This window comes from Erithacus rubecula, assembly GCF_903797595.1.
Source record: "Erithacus rubecula genome assembly, chromosome: 22".
Classification (NCBI taxonomy): domain Eukaryota; kingdom Metazoa; phylum Chordata; class Aves; order Passeriformes; family Muscicapidae; genus Erithacus; species Erithacus rubecula.
The window spans coordinates 4,659,638-4,683,245 of record NC_136674.1 but is presented as its reverse complement, the minus strand read 5'-3'; the positions used below and the strand labels follow the sequence as shown (position 1 = coordinate 4,683,245).

The window sequence follows — 23,608 nt, the reverse complement described above, 5'->3', positions numbered from 1 at the left end:
GCTGGTGACACTCGGCGTGACGTAAGGCGGCGCCGGAAGAAGGCGGTGGCGGCCGTGGCGGCGGGAGGATTTGGCGGCAGCGGCGGGAGGATTTGGCGGCAGCGGCGAAGGCGGCATCATGAGCGGGCGGCTGAGCGAGGGGGCCATCGCGGTGAGCGGCTCGGGGCGGGGCTGGGATGCACCTGCCCCTGGTCAGAGCGGGAGGTGACATCGGGGCCTTGGCACCGGGTCCGGCCCGGTCCCCAGGGGAGAAGCAGGCCCGGAGCGGGGCCTGGTCCCGGTCGGTGCCCGGGTCCGGCGGTGAGGCCGCGCCCGCGTCCTTGGCTCTTCCACGGCAGATCCTCCCACACTCCTTGGCTACAGCCCTTCACAGCTCGGGCCCGATGGTTTCAGGCGTCCCCGCTCATTGATTCTGTGGTTCTGTCACTGTGGGTGGCTAGGGGCTCCCGAGCGAGGCGGTGGCACATTTCTGAGCGTCTCTTTCATTTCTCCAGGCCATAATGCAAGGGGAGGAGGTGTCCAAGCCCGTGCTGCAAGTCATAGTGAGTATTGTCCCTCTTCTCCTGTGCCAGCCCCTATATGGGCTCCTGAGTGAGCCCTGCAGAGAAGCTGAACAAGGCTGCTCTACTTTTAGCTCTTTTAATTTTGTTTTACATCACTTGGCCTTTTCTGTTGATATTGCATTCAAAAAAGCCGAATATATAAGTCACTTGTTGATGCGACTTTCTGCTTTGGAAAAATTTCTGTACAAATGTCAACTGATAGCTTGTTTTTGGTTTTTTTTTTCCCTGCAGAATACACGGGCTATTGCCACAGGAACGGGGCCCCCACGTTACCGGGTGCTGATGAGTGATGGGGTGAACACCCTTTCCTGTGAGTAAGACAAGCTGCAGTGAGGGTTTTCTAAGTGTGGAGATGCTAAAGGTGATAAAGTTCCTGGTCTGACAACTGGATGCAGAGTGCTGAAGTAAATATTAAAAGAGAGTGTGGTTTTTCACTGGGCTACAGACTCTGAAGTGTGCAACTGCATTTTGTCATTTAGGTGAAATCTTTGACTTTTGGAACTTTGTAAAATATAAGCAATCAACTTGCTGAAAGATTTAATGAAAATACAGAAACCTCTACATGTAACATTGATTTTAAAGTTATTTAGCTAAATCTTCCTCTCAGTTCTTTGATACACAATCATTCCAGGTATCACTGCACTCTGAAGTGTGGGCAATAAATGCAGCATAGTTTATAGCTGGTTTTGGTGACTTCTTAGCAGTTGCACTGTTTTCTTTGACAAGTTGTAGACTTGGCTGACTGGAAAATCTGTGGCTAGCCATGGCAGCCCATTTTTAAATTTAATGTTGTTTCAGTATTTTCCTTCTGCTCCTGCAGCATTCATGTTGGCAACACAGCTGAACTCCCTGGTGGAAGAGGAACGTTTGTCAGCCTGGTGTGTCTGCCAGGTTAACAGATTCATTGTCAACAGCCTGAAAGATGGAAGGTATTGGTGTTAATCTTTAAGTACAGCCCTACAGAAAGGCAGCTGCACTAGTGGGGGCTCTGTGCTTTGTGGCTAAGCAGAAGCCCAGTGCTTTTGGTTGGGATTATCTAAAAATAGTCAGGCTTTAGGGTGCGAGAGGGAAAGTCCACAGCACCAGTAACAGAATAAATAAATTGCAGGATGTTACTTTAGTGGGATCAGATGTATCTGGTACAGTGATTTAGTAATATAAAGCTTCCAGTTGAAGTACTCCAGCTCCAGCTGGAATACTACAAATACTTGTAGAAAACTTCCTTAAAATAATCTGCTGTTAAAAAGAAACAATAAAGATACCTTGTTACTTAGGTGTTGTGGAATCTGGTCTTTTATTAAAATTTGAGGAAATAGGATAGGAGGAAAATTTGAGGGGATGGGATACTGCAAAATGAGAAGGGATCCAGATGAAACTATTACTGAAAAACTATGTATGTGTAATGCAGGATATGAACTGAGGATTGTATTCTTTTTATTCAGTGTTTTTTCTGGGGAGAAGACAACAACTTCTGAGGCAGGGAATAAAAACCTGGTATGGTTTTCCTACTTTTAAAACACAGTGGTTTCCCAAGCTAATTTTGGTGCCTGTTCAGCCTGCCATCACCTGTCCTTGATGCAGTGTGATATTGTTTCAAGCTTACTTGTCCTTCAAGAAAGGCCTTAGTTGACAGTGGAGAGTTTTTGTCTCCCAGATCCTTCATCCAAAGAATCAGCCTCTTAATGCTTAGTTTTCTCACCTGCTGCAAAGGATATTCACAGGTGGGAGCTGCAGAGGGAGTGAAAGTCTTTATTTGCTGTCTGTTCTGTGTTGTAGGAGAGTGGTTATCCTGATGGATGTAAATGTCCTGCAAACTGCTGATCAGGTTGGTGGGCCTATTGGCAATCCCCAGCCATACAATGAAGGTGAGTATCTGTAAGCAAATAATTTTCTGTCAGCTCAGAGAGCCTTTCAGCTTCTCTCTCCCACTTGAAAAAAGCAGTCAGACACATTCAGGTTTTTTAAGCCTGGAATAGTGATGTGCAGATCTTGAAAATCCTTTTAGTTTGTGTCACACAAACTGGGGTTTGTTCCTATTTTAATAAACTCTGCACCATGGGTGAAACTTGAGTCTCTCCATAGTATTTGGAGCACCCCTACCTTATAACCTTGACAGGATTTTATTGTAGTGAGTGGTCTCTACTTTGAGTTCCAGTAAGTAAACGGAAGCTATTTTATGTCTCCTCATAATGAATAATCAAATAGGTTGTAAATTTCTCCTGTCTGGAAAGAAAACAGGAGGAGGAAGATGGAATAATGATCTGTAAAAGTCTAAGATGGCGTGGAGGGGATGAATAAAGAATGATGAATCTCTCTCTCTCTTTTCTATGTTCATTTGATGCTCTTTAGCTCTCATGTTGTCAGGCAGTGGTTGTAAAACAAAGGCTGCACCACACCCCTAAACTGCATAGTTAAATTATGAAACCTGTGGAGGTAGGTGCCAAAAATTGGCACAGGTTCAAAAAGCAATTAGATGTGAAAGAGAAATCCATTAAAGGCTGTTAAACATAACAATACATCCTCTGCATGAATGTTAGGTACAGGAAGCACTAAAACTTAGATTGTTCCAAGTACATAGACAGAGACTGGTATGAAAATAAGGAGAGCACAGAATTCCCTAAGCACCCATTCCTACCATGCCCAGCTGAAAAAAGACTGAGGCACTGGGTGGACCTTGATCTGACCTGCCATGAATCTCTTTGGAACTGTTATGTTGCATAAATAACTGTGTTCTTCACTTTTGTGTGCTGAGCTAGCAGTTCTCATGCAAATAGTCTTTTAAATTAAAACATTTTTCCCTCTGAGAATGTTCAAAAGTCTGTTCTGCTCTTCCAATTCTGGTCTTTTAAAAAGGAGAGAGAATAATAAGCACTTAAAGAAAATATTTGAACAGCTCTGTCAGTGATGTATACACAGATAATGGCTGGAATTTAACAGCAAACAGCTCTTCCTGAAGATTGTTTTTTATCCTGAGAGAAGTGAACTAATGTATTTTTATTACTAAGGGACCTCACATTAGTGGCAAGAGTTTTCTGTAGAATAGTTTGGACAAACAGTGGTGGTAGGTACATTGCTCTTCTGGTTAAAAATCTATTCTCTTACAAAGGCAAAGACATCTTTCTTCATTAACTTTTTCCAAGGGAATTAAGAGGGGCGTTTGTTAAATGAGCCTAAAGAATCCTTTGTTCCTTTGATAGTTACTTAGCTAATTGCTGTTTAAAAAATGTGTTGACATCTCAGATTTTATGGTTTAATCCCACAGTTGCTGTAGAGACCAAGACTTTCAGAATAGCTACTGAGCAGACTGTTTTGTGCCTTTCTCCCATTTCCCTGCTTATGTGATACAAGAGCTTGTGAACTATAGTGTTTTTCAGTTATGTTGTTGCTTAGAAACCACTGAGAACGTGGTATCTGACAGAACTGAGCTGAAAATATACCTTTAAACTATAAATTCTGGTAAAATTACCATTACTTTGATCAAAGTTGTGTTCTTCATTTGGACTTACAAAAATACTCTGTGGTGAAGGTTTCAAATCTAAACTCTTTTGGAGATGTTACAGGTCTGTGGTCATCATATGTGTGGGCTTGCACAAGATAAAAGATGCCAAATAGGATGTGATGTGTATTTCATTTTAACACTGATCTTATTTTGACAACTTCATACCCTTTCATTTGATGCTAAATAAGGTTTTTGATACAGAAGATGGTAATAGTTTAGATTAGGTAAGTTTAACCCAGCCTTGCTGCTCTGCAGGCTGAAAGATTTGTCATGAAGGCCTTGATGAAATGGCAGAAGTGTTTATTTCAAGTTGTATATTCTCTAAGTTCATGTATATATTAAGAAATTGTATTTTTGAGGGACACTCAGCTAGTGCAAAATGAGCATCTTAAATGTACTTTGTGTTTTCCATTAAAAAAAAACCCAACTTCTGGTATTTTAAAAAATGTATTTTTTAGCCCTACTTTTGCTTTTTCTTGAAATACAGATCTCAGACTGCCAGACCTAGGATTAAAGAATATTCTTTCTCAGACTGTAATAGCACAGTGGGACCCAGGGGGGTGAGAAGCTGGCTTTTGGCCACTTTACATGGGAGCAGTAGGTGGTTAATCTGCCTAACAAGGAAGCTGGAGACACAATCTTCTTATTACAAATCATAAAAACTTTTCAGGCAGCCTCTCATAATAGTATTGAAAATTAAGACTGAGCAGTTTAGTTCTTGTTGAAGACTGGTTGTGTCATTACTGTCATTAATCTCATTCAAATTACTCTGGTGCTGGACTTTCTTTTCACTATGACAATGACTTGCTACTTATGTTTAACTTCTGTCATTAATCTTTCCATGTTGAAATGTTTATGTACTTACACAGTCACTTGAACTCCTTATTCTTGCCCTTCCCACTGCTGTGATTTAGGTGTGTTTTAAAGTGTGGATTTTTTTTTCCCTTCTCTCCCTTCCCTGCTGCTCAGTTTTGGGGCAGGTCTTGTGTCATGATACTGTGACAAAACCTCTTGGTGACAAATTACTGGGGGCTGAGGGTTCTTGTTATGCAGTTACTGCCTTTGAGTGGGCTGTGGGGCAGCTGCAGGCAAAGGTCTCAGGTTTGGCTAACCCACCATATACAAAAGAAATGTGAGCAGGTATTTCAGTTGGTTTTTTTTCACCTCCTGCTAATAAAAACTAACAGCAAAAACCAGGCAGCCTCCTCGGTTTTCTGAGCACTTTAAGTGATCTGTAGGCCACCAGCCACCAAAAATCACAGTTTAGGAGTCCCTAGGCTCTCCAAGCAAGAAAATTGGAGAGATATTTCTGCTACTTCTGTATTTGAACACATGCACAGATGTGTGAATTTATTCTTACTCTGTTGAGAAACACTCGGCTGTGGGTAGGCAGCCATTAAAATGTGAATTTGTGTTTCATAACGCACACGTGTTCCGATGGATGCGGTGGTCTTTGGTTGGGTTTGCAGTGAGTTTTTTGTTTTTTTTTTTAATCACAGATTCCTACAGAAAAAAAACATATTTGGAACAAAAGTAATGAGGAAACCTCTTGCTGCTTCATACCCACATTCTGTTCCTCTTGAATATTCCTCCCCTGACCAAACATATTTTTCTCTTAATGCGCCCTGTTGGGTTTTTTTCCACTTTCCCTTGCACAAAATGAATTTGGGTGTGGAGTGCTGACCCTCTGAGCACCTGAGGCCACTGAGCAAGGGGGAGACCTGGCTCCTCCATCTAGTGGAACCTGCAGTAAATGCACATTTTGCTGTTTGACGTCAGGCTGTTGCCAGGGAGACTGTCACCAGTTCACCGATGTGACTCTACTGCGGCAACTTAGAGGAGCACGATGGGGTTTGTGCAAGGGCCTGGAATTTGGGTTAAAAATAACCAGAGGGTTACCTCTGGGGGCTTCACCACATCAGGCAACACCACTCTGAGCTCTCTTTGTGTTGCTTCTGCTCCTTTCCCATAGTTTGGTGTCATCCCTCTGTCCTGGGATTCTCTGCTTTTGTTCCTTGTCGTGTTCTACAATCTTGGTCTGACTTTCTTTTCCACTTTTTTCTGACCATCTTCCTCCTCACATCCCAAATCTGCCTGCTCAGGCCTAGGTCTCCCTGCAAAGCAAGACCTTAAGGATTAGTTGTGTCCAAAAGGACAAAAATGTTGGATATTTTCTCATCTAGAGGTAAATTATATTGTAAAGGAATTCAAATTTTTGAGTGGTAAATTAGTCTTTTAATGGACTTTTACTTTAGATATGCCTGTCTGCTCTTTCCCTGGTAATTTATCATTAATTTTAAGCAAGTAAAAAGTCCTGAAATCTAAAAAAATGGGCACTATATTCTTAGAGTGGCATCACCTTGCTCCCTAAGCAATTTACTGCTGTGTGCCAAGAGGGCTCTGGTGAATTCTGAAGTGATGACTCCATCACCCCCACATTAAACATCTTCATATTTAAGAAATAAAATGCAGCAGGTGTTTTCTTTGTCTTGGGTTAAATTCAAATTTGACTTTACCCAGTGGATTTTTGGCCCTTTTTGAGTGATGAGACAGAATTCTCTACAGTTTTTTTTATCTTAGCTGTTAGGTAGGAGCAGAAACTACCTGTCAGAGCAATAGCAGCTGATAAACACTGAAAAGTTGTCAAGATTACTTCAGGGCTGTCCTTTTAAATCACCATCAGCTCTGAGTTCTTTCCAAGTAGAAAGCAGTTGCTTAAGGAAAAAAATCTGACTGGAATTCCTTCATAGTAATGTTCAACAGATAGTTTGCTGCTCCAGTGTCTTAAATACCTGGATTTTAGCATGTCGTCTGTGGTTTTAGTTTGGGCTTTTTTTTCAGTTTTTTTTGTATGAAATTTTATTTCCTAAAAGGGTACTTCTAATTACTGTGCTCCCTACTCTATGGTCTCTCCATTTTAATTACCAGGACAAGGACAACGTTCTGCAGCTCCAGCAGGAAACCCAGCACCCAGCAAACCTCAGCAGCAAAATGGCAATTTGTCTGGAGCAGGTAAGAGTCATCCTGGGCAGGAATTCTGATATGGGATCAGTGAGAAGTTACTGCTTCAGTTTAAATAAAATCCTTTTATTAGTGGTGTTGCACAAGAAACTCTCCATTGAGGAGTAACCCATAGCTTGACAAGGTGAATTCTCTCAAGAGAACTTTGTATTTGATTATACAGGAGGAGAAAAATTGTCCTTTTTCTTCTCCAAGGGAAAAAAAAAAGCTCAAAAAACCAAATTTTATTCAGTTTACACTGCATTCTTGAATCAGTGCTCTGTGGAAACCCAAATTAGGCTGCAGTTTGGAGCTGGCCACCAAATGTGTGTGTTACCAATGCTGAGATAGAGGCCAAACATTTTAGGCAGTACAAGACTGAAATTATATGATAGTACATCTAGAAACGTGTTTTTTTTGATCAAGATTTCAGTGAGATACTGAAAGATCCAGTCAACTTAAATGTCAGCCTGTAGACTTTTTTTTTTTTGAGCTAAAAAGTTGTCAATCCTAATTCTTGGTGCTGCTTTAACTTGTCTGCATTCTTTACCCCTGTGTTTAGGAAGGATTTTTAAATAGTAAAATTTTGACATTTGCTTAGAAACTTGCAGCAGAAAACAAGCTTCTCCTTCTTTGCTCAAAGCTGATCACAAGAGTTTTTTGCATATACATTGACAAGACTGAGTTTAGAATTAACAGTATCACTTTGTCAAAAAACTATTTGTGGGATATTTTTCCTTAGTTGTTCCCCCGAGTGGTGTCTTGATCTAACACTTCCCATCCCTGGAAATGTTCAAGGCTGGGTTGGAGGGGTTCTGGGTGAGGTTGTTTGTGGAAGGTGTCCCTGTCCTTGGCAGGGGGTTGGAATGAGTCCCTTCCAGCCCAAACCACCCTGTGATTCTGTCATTTTAGAGAATTTACTGCTAAACAGTTGTTTGCCACTTAAACTGTGTTCGAGTGGTTGACTCTGGACACATCTCCACTTCAGTGCAAGCACTCTAAAAGGTCTGAAAGTGTCTCTTTTGCAGCCTAGAAAACACTTGTGACCAAGAGCAGAAACAATGCAACAAACTTCAACCCCCCCAAAGTGGTGCCCATATGGCACAGGGAGCCCCAGTGTCCCCTGGAACTTTGCCTGTGTGGCTCCCCATGGCTTGGTGGGAAAGTTCTGCACCCTGAGTTGATTTTAACCTTATTTTTGTGTGCAAAGCTGAAATCTCTGCTCTGTTGTGGTTTTTGGAAGGTCCTGCTGCTCCCAAGTACCACGCTCCCTCCAACCAGTTTGGAAAAGCCAGTGCTCCCAGTGCCCTGAAGACACCTGGGGGGTCTCAGGCCAAGGTGGTGCCCATTGCCAGCTTGAATCCATACCAGTCCAAGTGAGTTCTCATGGTTTGCCAGACCTTGTTCATGTCACAGGCATGAAGGAACAACAGCTTTGGTTTGTTTTTCTGTGTGTGAGTCTCTGTCAAATAATTCATTGAGTTCTTTGGACTTCATTGGTTAAGTTCAAGCAAACCAACCCAACAACAACCACAAAACCACCCAGAGAAACAAGCAAAAAACCTTCCATAGAAACACTGATGGGCTTTGTTTTTTGTTGGTTTTTTTTTTTTTTGGGGGGAGGGTTGTTTTGTTTTGTTGTTTGAGTTTTTGTTTGGGGTTTTGGTTTTTGCTTTTTTGTTCTGTGGGAAAGGGTGTTCTCTTTTGTTCTTCTTTTCATCTTTTTAAATTGCATCAACACTCTTTAACAATCTGAGATTTGCCTTGCCATTGTCTTGGTGCAGCTGCCCTGCTGAGCTTGATAGGTTTTTAATATTTTAGTTGAAAATCGATTGACTTGTCTGGGCTTTTTTTTTTTCCTAAAGCAACCTTCTTTTTGGTAACTTAATGACAAAACAGCTCAGTAAGCTATTCACTTCTGCTACTGAGCTGTTGAAAAGCATGAGGATGTAATTATTTAGTGAATGACATTTTTAAGTTATGCAAACTGATTTGATTACCCAAGTTAAATGCGAATCCTATAATTGAGCTCTTGAGTTCTGGCGTGGCTTTTCAGAGCAGGCAAACTGCTGTGTGAGAAATGTACCCTAGAAGAGTAAAAGATTTGAGGCCTGCTTCTGTGCAGAAGGATTGTTCACTATTATTATCATACTGGATGCTTTATGGCTGCTTTGTTGCCTTCTCTACAACTTTCTGTCTTTAATGGTCTAGGCCATTAAAACAGAAAGCAGTGGAAAGAGTTGCCGAGGTGCAGTGGGAAGATTCTGGCTTTTAAATAGTCACATTCCAGTTCCAAAGGTTTGTCAAGTCAATCTCTTCTTTAAAAAGATGCAGAGAGATGCAGCACAGTGATTTTTCTTGCATGATTTCAGGTGGACCATTTGTGCTCGTGTCACCCAAAAAGGTCAGATCCGCACGTGGAGCAACTCCCGTGGTGAAGGAAAGCTCTTTTCCATAGAGCTGGTTGATGAAAGTGTAAGTGTCATGTGTTGAGACAAAGATAATGTATGCCAGATGCTGATGAACCCTTCATAAAGGCAGAATAGAGGAAATAAAGTGCATTTTTCGGAAATGATTTTTTTTATTACAACTGAAACTTGTATCCCTGCATTCATTAAGTTGCACATCAACGTGCCAGTTTTTATCCAGAATGAAGTCTTAAATGTGCAGCATTGCTGATTATTTTTCATCAAAGTCTATAGTGTGTGACTGGATTTTTGCAGCTTCAAAATAGAGTTGTTTATGCAAACTGACAACCTAATACTGAGGGTTGTGGTGGTTTCCTGTAGATTGAGAGTGACATCTCTTCCTGGCTGAGCTACACCTTACAAAACAGGGAGTGAGAGGAGCATTACCTCCAAGTTACAAGCTTTCAATTTTCATAAGGAAATTGGAGTACAAATTATTGTAACACTGAGAAATTTCCTCTGTGATTTGTTTGGGGAATGGTATCTGGTTAATCTAACTGAACTTGCAGTTTGTCAAACCTCTTATCAAATTACAGCCTTGTGTCGTGAAAACAAACAAGATTCTACTAGATTATATTGAGTGTAAAATGTAAGGTTAATAATGTAACATGTTGTCACCAGGCATTTGTTTTCTCTGCATAATGTCTATATTCTTTTTTTTAAAAAAAACAGTGTTTATATCTAGTGAGGATATAATTGTTATTAATTCTTACTTATAGACATATCTGAGTGGGAGCCATCACAATATACTGTGTGCTAACTTGTGGAGCTGCGGGGTCTGTTTGAATTTTATTTCATCACTGCCAGTTTTGCTGGCATTTCCAGAGGTGTCTCTATGATGGATGTAGTTCTTATGCTTTTTATTCTGAAGCTGTAGATGTACTAATGAGACTTGAATATGTGGTTTGATTGTCAGGTGTAGAATATGTCATTTTAGCTCTAACTACAGATGTGAAGAGAACGTTGTTTGTTTCTCACACGCCTGGAGCTACCCTGGCAGACCCCACTGTCTCTGCAGGACTGCTGCCACTTAACATTGCAAAGATTTCTTTTTTTTTTTTAATCTTTTCCCGTGCTAAATTTCACTTCTGACCAGCTCCCCTATTTTCCTGCAGGGTGAGATTAGAGCTACTGCATTCAACGATCAAGCAGACAAGTTTTTTCCACTCATTGAATTGAACAAGGTATGGTAGCTTTGTGCTTTCTTAGACTGACAGGAGCTGGAAAAGAGGAACTTGAGCCTAGCAAGGATTTTTAAAGGTGAACACAATCTATTTTCCCTGACTACTGATAATATCCCCTGTTTCATTGCTTTTTCCTGTAGGTATATTATTTTACCAAAGGCAATTTGAAGACTGCTAACAAGCAATATACAGCTGTTAAGAATGACTATGAGATTACATTCACTAATGAGACTTCAGTTGTGCCCTGTGATGATGCCCAGCATCTTCCATCTGTTCAGTTTGATTTTGTATCCATCTCTGACTTGGAGAACAAGCCCAAAGACTCAATTGTTGGTCAGTTCAAAGTAGAAAAATTGCAAATTCTAAACCTTTGAAGTTTGATTTTTGTGTCCTGAATTCTGGGCAGAAGTGAGCATAGGATGCTTTGAATGTTGTGGTCTCTTAATTGAAGTTATCCAGTGATGGTTGCCATTAAAAATACCTCAGGCAATTTTCCTGTTAAGATGATTTTGCCCTGTTTTCTAACAATTATTCTTCCAACTTCTGCTTCAAACTAAAGACAGTAGGTGATAGTTGTTTATTATACTGTGATCACTGTTTTCCACAGAAAAAGGCTGAAGGAAAAAATGCCCTTGCTCAGCACGTGTGCATTTCATACCTTCTGTGGTCTTGCTTTCTTTCACTATCTAATTATCTCTGTAGTGATTTTGGCATAATTCATTGCATCCAAGTCCAAGTTGCATGACTGTTTTGGCTTGCTTTGTGAAGTATTGGAGGTTTGTTTTTCTGTAATTCGCTGGGCAGAGTACTCCGGAAAAATCAGAGGCTTGGGTGGGGGCGAGGGTTCTCAGGTTTCAGAGGCACAAGATGCCTGTGATTCAGAGACATTCAGCTGGGGATTTTAAAGGTAGATGGGTAATATTAAAAGTGGTGTATTTTTGGGGATTGCTTTAGCTCTTAACCACCTGAACATGCAGACTTGTTAAAGTTACAACTTGTGGTTGCAGAGTTATGTGGAGGCACGAGCCAGTTGTTTCATTGTGTTACAGTCACTTTGAAGGCTCTTGCTTGTGCTTTAACAGCAAGTGTGTGTTACATGATCAGGACTGAAGTCCTTTGACAGATTGTGATGGGGAAAGATAGTACAATGCCTTGATCTCTCTAATGTGGTGAGGCTTGCATTCATGAATATCTTAATGACTGCGTCAACAAAATTAAAGCACTGAAGAGTTCTGTAGTGGAACATTCCTACCATAATACACTTAATTTCCATATCAGATTTCATTTCAATAGAGAGCTAGGATACAAGGTAGGTTTGAATTCTTCTCTTGTGATCTTGTATTCCCCAATTGTGACCCTTGAGTAACACTAAATTGTAACTGTTTCTCAGATGTAATTGGAATTTGCAAAAGCTACGAAGATGTCACTAAAATTACAGTGAAAGCTAACAATAGGGAGGTTTCAAAGAGGAACGTGCATCTGATGGATACATCAGGGAAACTGGTGACAGCTACACTGTGGGGAAATGAGGTATGTGCTCTCTTACCTGTTCCTAACAGAGCTTCCTTGGTGTAGGGTGAGGAGGTGCTGTTGTCACCTGAGATGGGCACAGCACTGACACAGTCCTGGGTGTTCGAGGACCCGGGGCCGAGAGGAGGTGAAAGACTGTCTGGTTGCATTCAGGTGTGATGTTCTTAACCTTTCCCTGACAAACTGCTGACATGATCTGACTAATGTGTTCTGAACAACTGCAGACATTATGTCTCAAGCCAAAATACTGAGGGTAACAGGCTCCTGGTTTAGGAGAGGGTGTGAACTGCAGTTTGATTATGGAAAAGCCTGGTGGCTGTGGCTGTCTCAAATGAGATGAATTTTATTTGTAGAGTGGGATACATGTTACCTCTAATGAGCAGGTTGAGAGGCTCTGTCTCAGACTAGGAGTTGAAAGCATCAGAGCCATGGAAGTGAAAGTTTGAACAGTTGCAGTAAACTGCTTCCTTATCTTTTTAACAGGCTACTTTGTTTTCTACTGTTGTTATAGATACTTAGGGATTTATGTGCCAGTCTATAAAGTGGGAGTGATCCTGCCAGCTTGACAGTGATGCTTTATGGCTAAATGATCAAGTGCACTGATACTGTAGGTGCCTAAACACCATTAACCATCTGCTGATACAAATGAGGGAAACTGAAGTTCAGTATCTCAAACCCTTAAGATTGAACTAGGTTATAATAGGAGAGACTACTGGTATACAATCCCTGACATAAGTCTTCCAACAGAGTTTAGGGTGTGCATTTTGCAAAGTTATATCTGTTTGCTTGCTTATAGAAATAAGCATTGGGGGGAGTGGTGTATGGCTTGCAGCTGACACAATTAGGGTTAGAATCTGTATGTCCTTTACAACAGTCACTGTCATGACTGCTGGGATGTGTTTTTTCTGTTATTTTTGCATCTATGGATACAGTGAGTGCTAGTGCAACTCCAGCTCATTTGTTGTCTTTAAGCACATGATCCTCCCCTTGCTTGCTGAAAGTTCTGGGGTCCATAAAATCTATACCTTTCAAACCCTCTCTCATGCCATGAGGTTCTTTGTTAGTGTCAGACTACTCTGGTGATGGCAGTTGAACAGCATTAGAGCAGCTTTATGAGATAAAAAACAGAAGATGGGAAGTTGAGTAAAAATGTTTGGTCAGCATAGCAGCACTTCTGTGTAAGTGGTAGTAAGATGGACATGATTGGCTCAGTGAAGCTGAGTGAGTTGTTTCATCTCCTGAGGAGTCTGATAGGAACAATTAATTTTGTTTCCATTCCCATAACACATCTCCCTTCCTAAAATCCTGGTGGAAAGCTGCTGACACAGGGGAGCAGTTCTTTCTAACAAACCCATGGTGTGACTTAAGGATTCTCTGGTTCCCCAGGAAACAGGGTGTTAGGATTGCACAGAAAATTGTCACCTACCTTTGCTTAAACTCCTAATGACACCATTCAAACCTTACCTTTTAGATACAGAGGGGCAGTTTGATTCAAGTTTGGTCTCTTGTCATGACCTGTGAATTATGACCACAAGTTCAGTACCTTTCCTGTAACTGTGCTGCTGCTGCTCTCTGGTTTTTCACACATGCAGGCTGAACAGTTTGATGGTTCCAGACAACCTGTGGTTGCCATCAAAGGAGCCCGTGTCTCTGACTTTGGAGGCAGAAGCCTGTCTGTCCTGTCCTCCAGCACAGTTGTCATCAACCCTGATAGCCCAGAGGCTTTCAAGCTCCGAGGATGGTATGAGTGTGTTTATGTTGCTTTGTTTCAACCTCCTGCAGAGTATTTGTTTTATTTTTTTTTTTCTCTGTACTTGAGCTGTGTGTGTAGGGAAGGTGGCAAAGGGTATGGCTTCCAGGGCTGTAGAAACTTCTCTGGCTTGCAAGCCCTAGAGCCAGGAAGGCTGTTCTTCTTAAGTTGTTCAATTCAAAAAACTTTTAATTCCATGACAGACCTTGAAAAATTGAAATCGGGGTAGTGCATGCTGACCCAAAGCCTTGGAAGGCAGCATGAAATCAGGCTTGACCAGCTCTACTTTCTGAGGCTTGATCTGAGAGAACAGTATTTTTTTCCACAGGCTTTTCCATTGTGTGGAATCTGATATGCACTCAGTTAGTGTGGAGGGACTGTTTGACATCTCTCAGTGTCTAGTTCTTGCCAGATATTTTTCAGATAGCAAAATAACTCTTGTATTGTCAGGAAAACAAAGCGATTTCATTGTTGCTTCTCCTGTAAGTAGTTGTTAAATTGTCTGTTGTTAGTATGAATGTGGTGAGATGTGGTGTGTGTGTGTGAAGAGGGTTAAGTGCCAACAGCATCAGACTTGTGAATCCCGAGTCTTCAGATTCCAGTTACATCACCCAAATGTGGATGAAATAAATGGCATCCTCCATTTGTCATTGAGCTGTGGCTCTCCCATACTTCAGAGGCTTGTTGAAGATAAAATTGATTGTGGGTCTGAGCTATTACTGTCACGCTTTAATTAAGCTCAATCTTTGAGGCTCGTTGGTGTGTTTGTGAAATCATAAAGCCCATCACAACAGGAATGCAGTGCAACCTTTTGCTGAAGAGCTGTGCTTTCTTATTTTAACAGAGGAAGCATAATCTTTTCAATGCTATTTGCTTTTTCTATCGAAGCTACTGCGAAGATAATGGTACCATGTAATTTAATTTTAATTATGGAAATATCTTGATGCCCTTAAATCTTGTTATCTGCCTGCCTCTAAGAAGTGTGCAGTGCATGGTTTGACCACTAGCTGGCAAACAAATTGCAGTTATATAGAACAAAGCTGTCCTCCTTTTGTGGGTTTATAAAATACTGTGCTAATTAAGTCAGACTATTAACTTATTCTGAAATGCTATTTTTGTTTGCAATATACACATATTACTGTAATTGTTTCCTTTGCAATCATTGATAAAAAATCCCTCATGTATCGAGCACATGAAAATAAACAAGAGCTTTTGATAAGTCTGTATGGTCTGCTCTCCAAAAATAGAAGTGCATCTCTGTGGTTGCAGGTTTGACTCCGAGGGGCAGCTTCTGGAATGTACCTCCATCTCTGATGTGAGGGGTGGGCCAGGAGCTGGAGCAAATACCAACTGGAAAACTTTGTTTGAAGCCAAATCTGAGAACTTGGGACAAGGAGATAAGGTAAGGCATGGCCACTCAGTACAAGCTTTGTGTATTGGGGAGAAAATAAAAAGCAAGGGTTTTGTGCAAGTATTCTTCTTATTGAAGTAGTCCAAGTGTTGAGCAATATGTGTTTACTGTCTTGGAATTTCTGCTGTTAATTAATATTATTGTTTTTCAAATAAATCCAAGCTTGTTGCTGATGTTGCAACGTGATACTTTGTTTGCAAGAGAATTCTAAGCCTCGTGTCTGTGAAGGGGAGATGTTTTTACCCCAAAGATGTTCAAATAAGCAGCACAAAGTGTTCCAGGAGAAACAGGTGCATTAGGAGGAAGTGGTTTTCAAGGGTGCACACTTGGTCAATAGAAAAGCTGGTAATAAACCCAAGTCTTTGGCTTTTCATTCCAGAAACCTCTCTAAGCTTATACTGCTTTTTCTTTTTAATTTTTTTTTGTCTCAGACCTAAGTGCTAAGCTTTTTGGGATATTCAAAAGCTTCTATCCATGGGAAAAAACCTTTAAAATCATAGAATGGTTTGGGTTGGAGGGGACCTTAAAGATCACCTCTTTCCAAACCCCTTATCATGGGCAGGGGTGTCACCCCTTAGGTAAGGTTGCTCAGGGTCTCATCCAACCTGGCCCTGAACACTTTCACTTCACCTGTAATTCAGCTATTTTCTGTGACAATTTTTGCCCATGCTTCTTAAGCAACCTCTATTTTTCTCCTGAAAGACTTGACCGTGGTCTTAAGCCATTATGATGATTATTTTAGTGTGGTGAGTGGGTATTTTCTTCTGTAGGCTATAGTTTAATCAAATGCTTATCTGTAACACTACACAATAGGCTTTCTGTTTTTTGTATTGGTTCCCAAAAGAAGCGTAGGAAAGTGCAGAATCTTAATCCTGTGAAAAAGTGCAGATTTGAACAGACACAATGGAGAATCAAATATGCTTTATCTAAAGAAGACCTAGCAATTGGAGTTTCCTGCAATGGAAACACAAAATAATCTTGCTGTAGGGGCTTTATTAACATAATGGAAGCCTAAAAATTATTGCAACTGAGGGGTTGATTTACAGCTTCCCAGTAATCCATAGCTGTTAAGCTTTCTAATCCTAAATATCCAAGTATGGGTGCCTTGCTTTTGTAGTTAATTCAGAATGGGGAAAACATTGAGTATTTTGAGGCTAATGTTGCACACTCACTCTCCCAGGCAGATTATTTTAGCTGTGTGGGCACCATTGTACATCTGCGCAAAGAGAACTGCATGTACCAGGCATGTCCCTCCCAGGATTGCAACAAGAAAGTGATAGACCAGCAAAATGGACTTTACCGCTGTGAGAAGTGTGACCGAGAATTCCCCAACTTCAAATACCGCCTGATGCTCCTGGTGAGTACCCGGATCAGATTTCAGGGCGTTTCCCACTTTCCCAACACAGCCCAAAACACAAAATCTGTTGAAGGAACTCTTGAGTCGCTTCAAATACCGCCTGATGCTCCTGGTGAGTACCTGGATCAGATTTCAGGGCGTTTCCTGCCCCCTTCCCAGCACAGCCCAACACAAAATCTGTTGAAGGAACTCTTGAGTCGGTGCAGTTTGTGCTGACTGGGAGTTAGAGGCTATTGAGCTGGTTAGTGTGCTGTACCTGAGTGAGGGATGTTTCATTGAGCTGGTTAGCAGTTTGTTTTCCTAGTGCTCCAATTAAAAGCTTTTCTCTTTGCCAAAAAGTTGCTGCTAGCTCAGTTGATTTCTGGTTTCCAAGTGTACTATGCAGTGCAGAGTACAGATGGCCTCCGCCTCTTCAGTAGTGAAGATAAACTGAAGTAAAATGGCATTTCTGGAGAGCAGTAATTGCACTTTTACAGCTGCTACCTATATTTAGTACAGGTTTTTTTTGGTAGGTATTGTTCTGCCTCGTGCTTTAATGGAGCCTGCTTCAGAAAGTTGTCTGGGGATTATTATTGTGATGCCCACTTACACCATAGGCATTGAACCTTCTTCTGTTTTACATTATAAATTGCAATTGTATCTGCTCCTTAGAAGTGCTCTGCCAGGTGGGCATGCAGAGAGAAGGGAACTAGCCCTGCAGCCTCTCTAGAACACAAACTGCTGCTGAATAATTTTTATCAGCTAACTTCTAGGAACACATGAACTGCTTTACATAGCATATTGTAGAATATAAAGGGGATGCTGATGATACACTCAAGGCCTTCAAAGCACTTCCATTTCCTCATTCCTAATTGTCAAAGCAGCCAGGAAATGCATGTGAGGCTGGAAATTGATCTTTTAACTATCTGGTCCTTTGATAGTTTCCTCATAACATGAATTTATGTTCAAGTACTCAGGGATGTGCAAAGTAAATTCAGTTTGCAGAGTTGCTGCTGTCCCCCTTGGTAGTTGTTGTTCTGGGATACCTGTTCCTGCTCACATCTCATCAGTGGCAGCAGGACACAGCTGAGCATCCATCAGTGTTGTCCTGCTATGATCCTGCTGGCCTTTTCCTGTGCTTCAATCTACTGCCAATATTAACTTGTGTTAAGTTATGGACATTCTGTGAAGCTTATAAAAGGTAGGAAGTCACTGCTTTCCACCCTCAGTGTTTGAAAGGACATACAGGTCAGGCTCTGAGAGTTACTGGAAATTTTAAACTCTCTTTAGCTCTGAGATATTTTTTTCTTTTGTGTTGTCTTCTGTCTTTCTTGAGGAAAAGGCAACCAGGTGAAATAACCTTTTGGGCTTTGTTGTTGTCTTCTAGGTGACCATTGCAGACTGTCTGGAATATCAGTGGGTGACTTGTTTTCAAGACTCAGCAGAATTCATTCTTGGGCAAAATGCAGCTTTCCTGGGAGAACTGAAGGAAAAGGTCAGTCAATTAGCTTATTGTACTTTTACTGTTTGCCTTGAAGTTGAACTGTGTTTCACTCATCTTGTATTGGGCTTCCCTCAGATTTCTTGGGGATTTTTTTTGATCCTTCTGGTAAGGAAATATTCTTGTAATGTTTTGAAGGCAGTTCTGACAAAGATGTAAGGTTTGTATGGAACATCAGTGCTGATCCACCAGGGAACAGAGACATATTTGTGTGTGAATGTACAGCAAATGTGGCAAAGGCATTGGGGAATGCTCATGTACTTGCTGTGGGAATTAACAGCATTTTAAATACATAAAATAATGCCATATGAAAGGGATGTTCTGTTTATTTGTCAAGGATTTGATTTGCCCTTTCTTTGGGTGATAGGCCAGGTCAGCCCAGCCCAAGGCTGTCCTCCAGATGTTGGCCTTCAGTGTCTTTTACAAGTTCACAAATCACTGCTTCTCCTTAGCCCAAAGTTCTTGGCAGGGACTTGTTTACTCTCCTCAGGATTATTTTCCACAGGCCATCTGCCTGAAGAACAGAGATTTGCTGCTTTCCCCCATAGTTTGCTCCCACAGTCAGTCTGTCTACCCCTGAGCTCTTTTGGCTGCTGAAAGCTGGAGATCAGCCTGTCCTCATCACCTGGGCCTGGAGAGGCAGCTGATCACTCCAGGGTTGTGCCACAGCCTTTGGGGCACTGACTCTTGCCTCCAGTAGAAAAGACAGCCTGTTTTATCATTGTACCTAGATTGGAAGAATCTGCAAAAAAAACAACAAAAAAAACCCCCCAACTAATTTAGCAACGAATGCTGACAACATTATCCCTAATGTGTTCCAAAAATTTGTTTACAAAACCAAAAAGTTCTAGAACACTTTGTATGTATCTTTGTTAAGTAGGCAGGAAGCTTTTTGAACTAATGTGTGTGAGCCTACTTTTGAAGGCTCTTTTTTCCCCCTCTAAATATTATCAGAATTTTGTGGGTCTCGTGAAAATCACAATTCGTGAAACGGGTCATTGGCAGAGATGCTGAAGTGATCATTCTGTGACAGATTAGAACCATTTTTAAGGTTGTAAGTCATTAGACACTAACAGGCAGTATTATCTTCCCTTTGTCACTCTGCCTTTCTGCTGCATTTGTCTTTCTTCCAACCAAAATAATATTTTCCTGATTTTTTTTTTAACTTGTGTACTGTATAAAAACTGTGTGGCTTTGTTTTGTTTTTAAATGATGATGTGGAATGCATGATAACTTCTTGAATTGCATATGAGCCTTGCTGTGCTCCCAGGCTAAGGCTGGTTGATTCCAGGGCTCCACAGATATCCCAGTTGTTGGTTAACCCATTGCTTGACTGGGGAAAGAAAATGAAACAGGAGGGATTGTTGAGGCTGTTGTCTTGAGACACTGTTGTAGACCTCTGTTTCTGCAAAGCAAGGCTATTTTTTCTATAATATGGAATGATTTTTAGAAATTTTCTGCACTCTGGCTGCCAGAGGTGAAGGGTACAAAGGTTGTGGTCTGGGATGCTGAGTTTTTGTGGTATTACAAAGGCTGGAAACCTCTGTTCTGTAGGAAGAACTGGGGGGATTTTAATTAGACATGCTTGCACTTTTGCATTTCCATTTTCAGCCATTCTTAACTTGTCAATATTTTCTTACTTCAGCTATGCTTAATCTCTTCTAGAGTTTAAACAAAATTTCTTAGTCGCTTTTAATGCTGAAGAGAGCTGGGTGGGGAAGGAGAGACAGCAGATCCTATGTACCAGTACAAACATGTAATGTCTTTTGAAGAGCTGCCTAATGGAAATGGCTGAGGATAGAAAATGGAACATAATATGGAGTGAGCCCTTGAGCAGGAATGCTTTGTGTTCCAGGAGAAATTGGTTTTGATTTGACACTTTTATGAGCCTTTAAAAATGGTACTCGATGCATTTGCAGTAAGCTTTTCTTAGTGGTTTTTCTCTGATAGAGCTGATGCAGTGTCTTGTGAAGCTGGTGGGAGTCTTTTCACTGCTCACAGTATGGATGGAGTTCATGTACAGCCTGTGACCACGCTAAGCAGAGATACATGTGCAAGGTTTTTCATCTGCCTCTTGCCTGTGCTTGTTAGATACCAAAGGAGGTAATGTGGGGTAGCAGTGACTGCTATGCTGAGGGCATTTTCAACTCACTAATGGTTAGCACAGTTTGTGACAGAGCTGCAGAGAGGAGCTAAATGCTTTATTAAGCATGTTTTCTTATCCTCTAATCCATAAGATGGCCAAAGGAAGGAGTTTTAATATTCAGGAGGGATATGCCTAAATTCTGTAATCTGTGAACCTAGCTGCTCCTGTTCACCTCCATTTGTTGTGCTTTTCTAAACCCTAGGAGAATCACTGTGTAGTGTAAAATAGTGCTGCACACAGTGAAAAACAGCAGATGTAACACTTGGAATGTGAGTGGAACTGGGGTGGATTCAATTCCAGATCAGATGCTCTGTCTGCTGCTGGAGTGACTGATCAAGTCAAGTGCATCTGGTAGATAAATGCATTAATAATTACTTGTCAGTATCATCAGGGAGATGCAGGATTTTTTTTTAATGTCAGCAAAGGTTTTTACGACTCATATTTTTATAAAAATAAACTTTTTTTTTTTTCACAGTCTCCACGACTTGCCTGCTCCTTTTCTACTGTTTTGACAAATTGTCTGTTATAAATGATGATGATGATGTTTAGTGTTCATATGGTAATTAGAAGCTGCTTATGTTATAAATATGACACAGTCTTCTCATGGTTATTAAAGCACGTTCAAAGCATGGATCTGCTTTTTTTTAATAGAACATTCTCTTAAATAGGCCTGTGTCAGGATGGGAAAGATACATGCAGCTTTGATGGATAAGCAGAAAACCAGAATGCCTAATAAGGCAATTAATAAGGAAATAGTTAACTCTGTCAGTGTTTGTGATCACAGCACAACATCAGAATTAGCCAGTTTGGCAGCTCCTGGAGATTTGTAGTATTTTTGTTCCTTGTACCTGGCTGCAGATTCAGTGCAATTGTATGTTCCTTTGTTTAAACAGCTAAAAAGTAATCACCTTTTTAATTTTAAAACTTTTGAGTTATGGGTTTGGCATCTAAAATATGATGATGGAAGACTCGGCTCTGCCTGTGTGGTTCAGGTAGTTCCAGTGTTTTGCCAACCTCCCCAAAAGCTGAGTTGTTCTCAAAGTTCATGGCACTGCTGAGAGCCTGGAGTGTCTGCAGCTGATCCCTGTCTTTGTCCTTCCCTCAGAACGAGCAGGCTTTTGAAGAAGTGTTCCAAAATGCAAACTTCAACACCTACGAGTTCAGGATCCGGGTGAAACTGGAGACTTACAACGTAAGTGTTGCCCAGAAGGCAAATAATGTAACTTGTGGCTTTTGTAGTTCAACTTGTCTCGGTAGGAGGTGACTTCCTCCTCTTATGTTTGTGGGGAGAGGTTTCCCTTGCTCACAGAGAACAGAAGATTCCAAAGATCACACAAACACTGTCAATCTTGAGCACTGAAGGAGGGATCCTTGCTGCTCCCTCTCAGGCTCATCAAGAGTGGCTGATTTCACATGAAAACAACATATCAGCTCTGGGAGTCGTGTTGGCACTCCCAGCTAACCCAGATACCATGAGCAGTAAATTACTGGGGCAGAAGGAGGTTGGAACCAAATGCCTGGAGTGTTTCATGTTCTTTTACACACTAAAATTTCTCTTTTGCAGGATGAATCTCGTATTAAGGCCACGGCAATGGAAGTCAAACCCGTGAACTACAGAGAATACAGCAAGAGGTTGATTGCCAACATCAGGAGAAATGCTCAGCTGGGGTGAGGAGGCCAGTGCTGCCTGCTTGAGCCTAGAACTTCCAGGAAAAGCTCAATAGATAATGTTACATTGACTTTTTTCCCACCCTGTGTGTGACAATTCGTGCATGGCAGCCCAGCAGAGTGGGCTGAGAGATTTGATGCATTTCTCTGGAGATGTGCCCTGGGAGGTAAGAGTGCACTCTGATGGCCACTCTTTTAGCCTGTTGTGGTCTGTTAAACTCTGACAGAGCTGAAGGGGAAACTCTAGACAGATTGCCAAGGTCTTTAGACAAACCACTCAGAATGTCTGAAATAACTTTGCTCTCTTCCTGTATGTAAAGCTGAATTATAGAACCATTTTGTCTTCTTTGCAAGGAAGTAGTGACAACCTTGACACTTTGACTTGTTCAGCAGAGGGTTAGGAGGCACAGTGTCATAGAGCTTTCAGATCTGGACAAAAGAGAGCAGGTCTATTAGTACAAGTTAGTTCCCTTCCATAGAATTCAAAGGCTTTCACTTTCCACAGGTGCCATGCAGTTGTTAATGCTTGGAATGGCAATATGGTAGAATTATTAATCAAAGACATATCTCTTATATCTGAAGAATATCCTTCCTTCAGGGTTTAATAGACTGAGTCAGATGGGTCTGATATTAATCAAAATTGTCTCTTCTGAGGAAGGCAGATAAGCATTGACTCTCCATCCCCCAGGGAAATCCAGGCAACTACAAAGCATTGCTTTAGTTTTCTCTTCAATTAGTACTATGGATTTCTGACTGACTTTTTTTGGCTCATAGTTCCTGCCTATACATGTTTTGTATGTTTGTATGTTGAGTTTCTTTGGTTTTATTTGTAATGATATTAATCAGAAAGATATGTCTTTAAATGGGGGGAGCTTTGTTTCAATAAACACTGTTTAATTCCTGTGTAGTGAATTTTGCTTTCTTTGAACACCAAAGACTTCTCATTACTGGAAAGCAATTAATTAGCTTTCATAATAAGCATTCACTTGGGGGAGATGTTACCTTATTACAAACTCTAAGGTTAGACTGAAGAATGGAGACTTCTTTTCCTGATGTTAACAGCATGGAAATGCAGTGATATTTTCACCATTTCTGTGCCTGAGAATGCTGATGAGCTGGCACTTCTGGGATTTTTATTGACGTTTACACAGCAGTCTAAAACTAACCAGGCTTTGAGATTTGTTCAGACATAGAGCTAGTACAGAAAACAGTAATTATGCTACTGGGCTTTTCAGTCAGCAGAGCATGCTAGCTCTGTGTGCTCCTAATCACATTAATTATGTGTTCCCTGGCTGCAGCTCACAGCTTGGCATTTGCTGCACAGCTCCAAGCATCCAGGCAGTGCTGCAGTGGGTCTCTGGTAGCAGAAGTGAGAGTTATTTATTTATTTTGCTCCGTGGAGCAGAGTTTCTTCATGTATTCAGTTGGTGCCCTTTATTCCCTGTGATTTCCTGTTTGTCATCTCAAGTCTTGGTGTTTAAGTGCTGTAAATGTCATTTCCATTGATGGACATGAAGCACATTATTCTGGGCCCATTAATTGCAAACACAAC

At 41.2% G+C, this 23,608-nt stretch overlaps 1 protein-coding gene across 1 annotated transcript; it reads left to right on the top strand.

Annotated features, from left to right (window-relative positions):
• Positions 1–17: 17 nt before the first annotated feature.
• On the top strand, positions 18–22,963 carry RPA1 (replication protein A1). Its single transcript, XM_079324826.1, has 17 exons — positions 18–151; positions 495–542; positions 795–873; positions 1,384–1,492; positions 2,340–2,428; positions 6,991–7,074; positions 8,306–8,438; positions 9,435–9,537; positions 10,646–10,714; positions 10,855–11,047; positions 12,105–12,244; positions 13,837–13,985; positions 15,264–15,396; positions 16,586–16,762; positions 18,129–18,236; positions 21,494–21,580; positions 21,953–22,963. Exons 1-17 carry the CDS (start codon positions 119–121, stop codon positions 22,058–22,060), a joined length of 1,842 nt encoding a protein of 613 aa, XP_079180952.1. The 5' UTR covers positions 18–118; the 3' UTR covers positions 22,061–22,963.
• Positions 22,964–23,608: the final 645 nt, after the last annotated feature.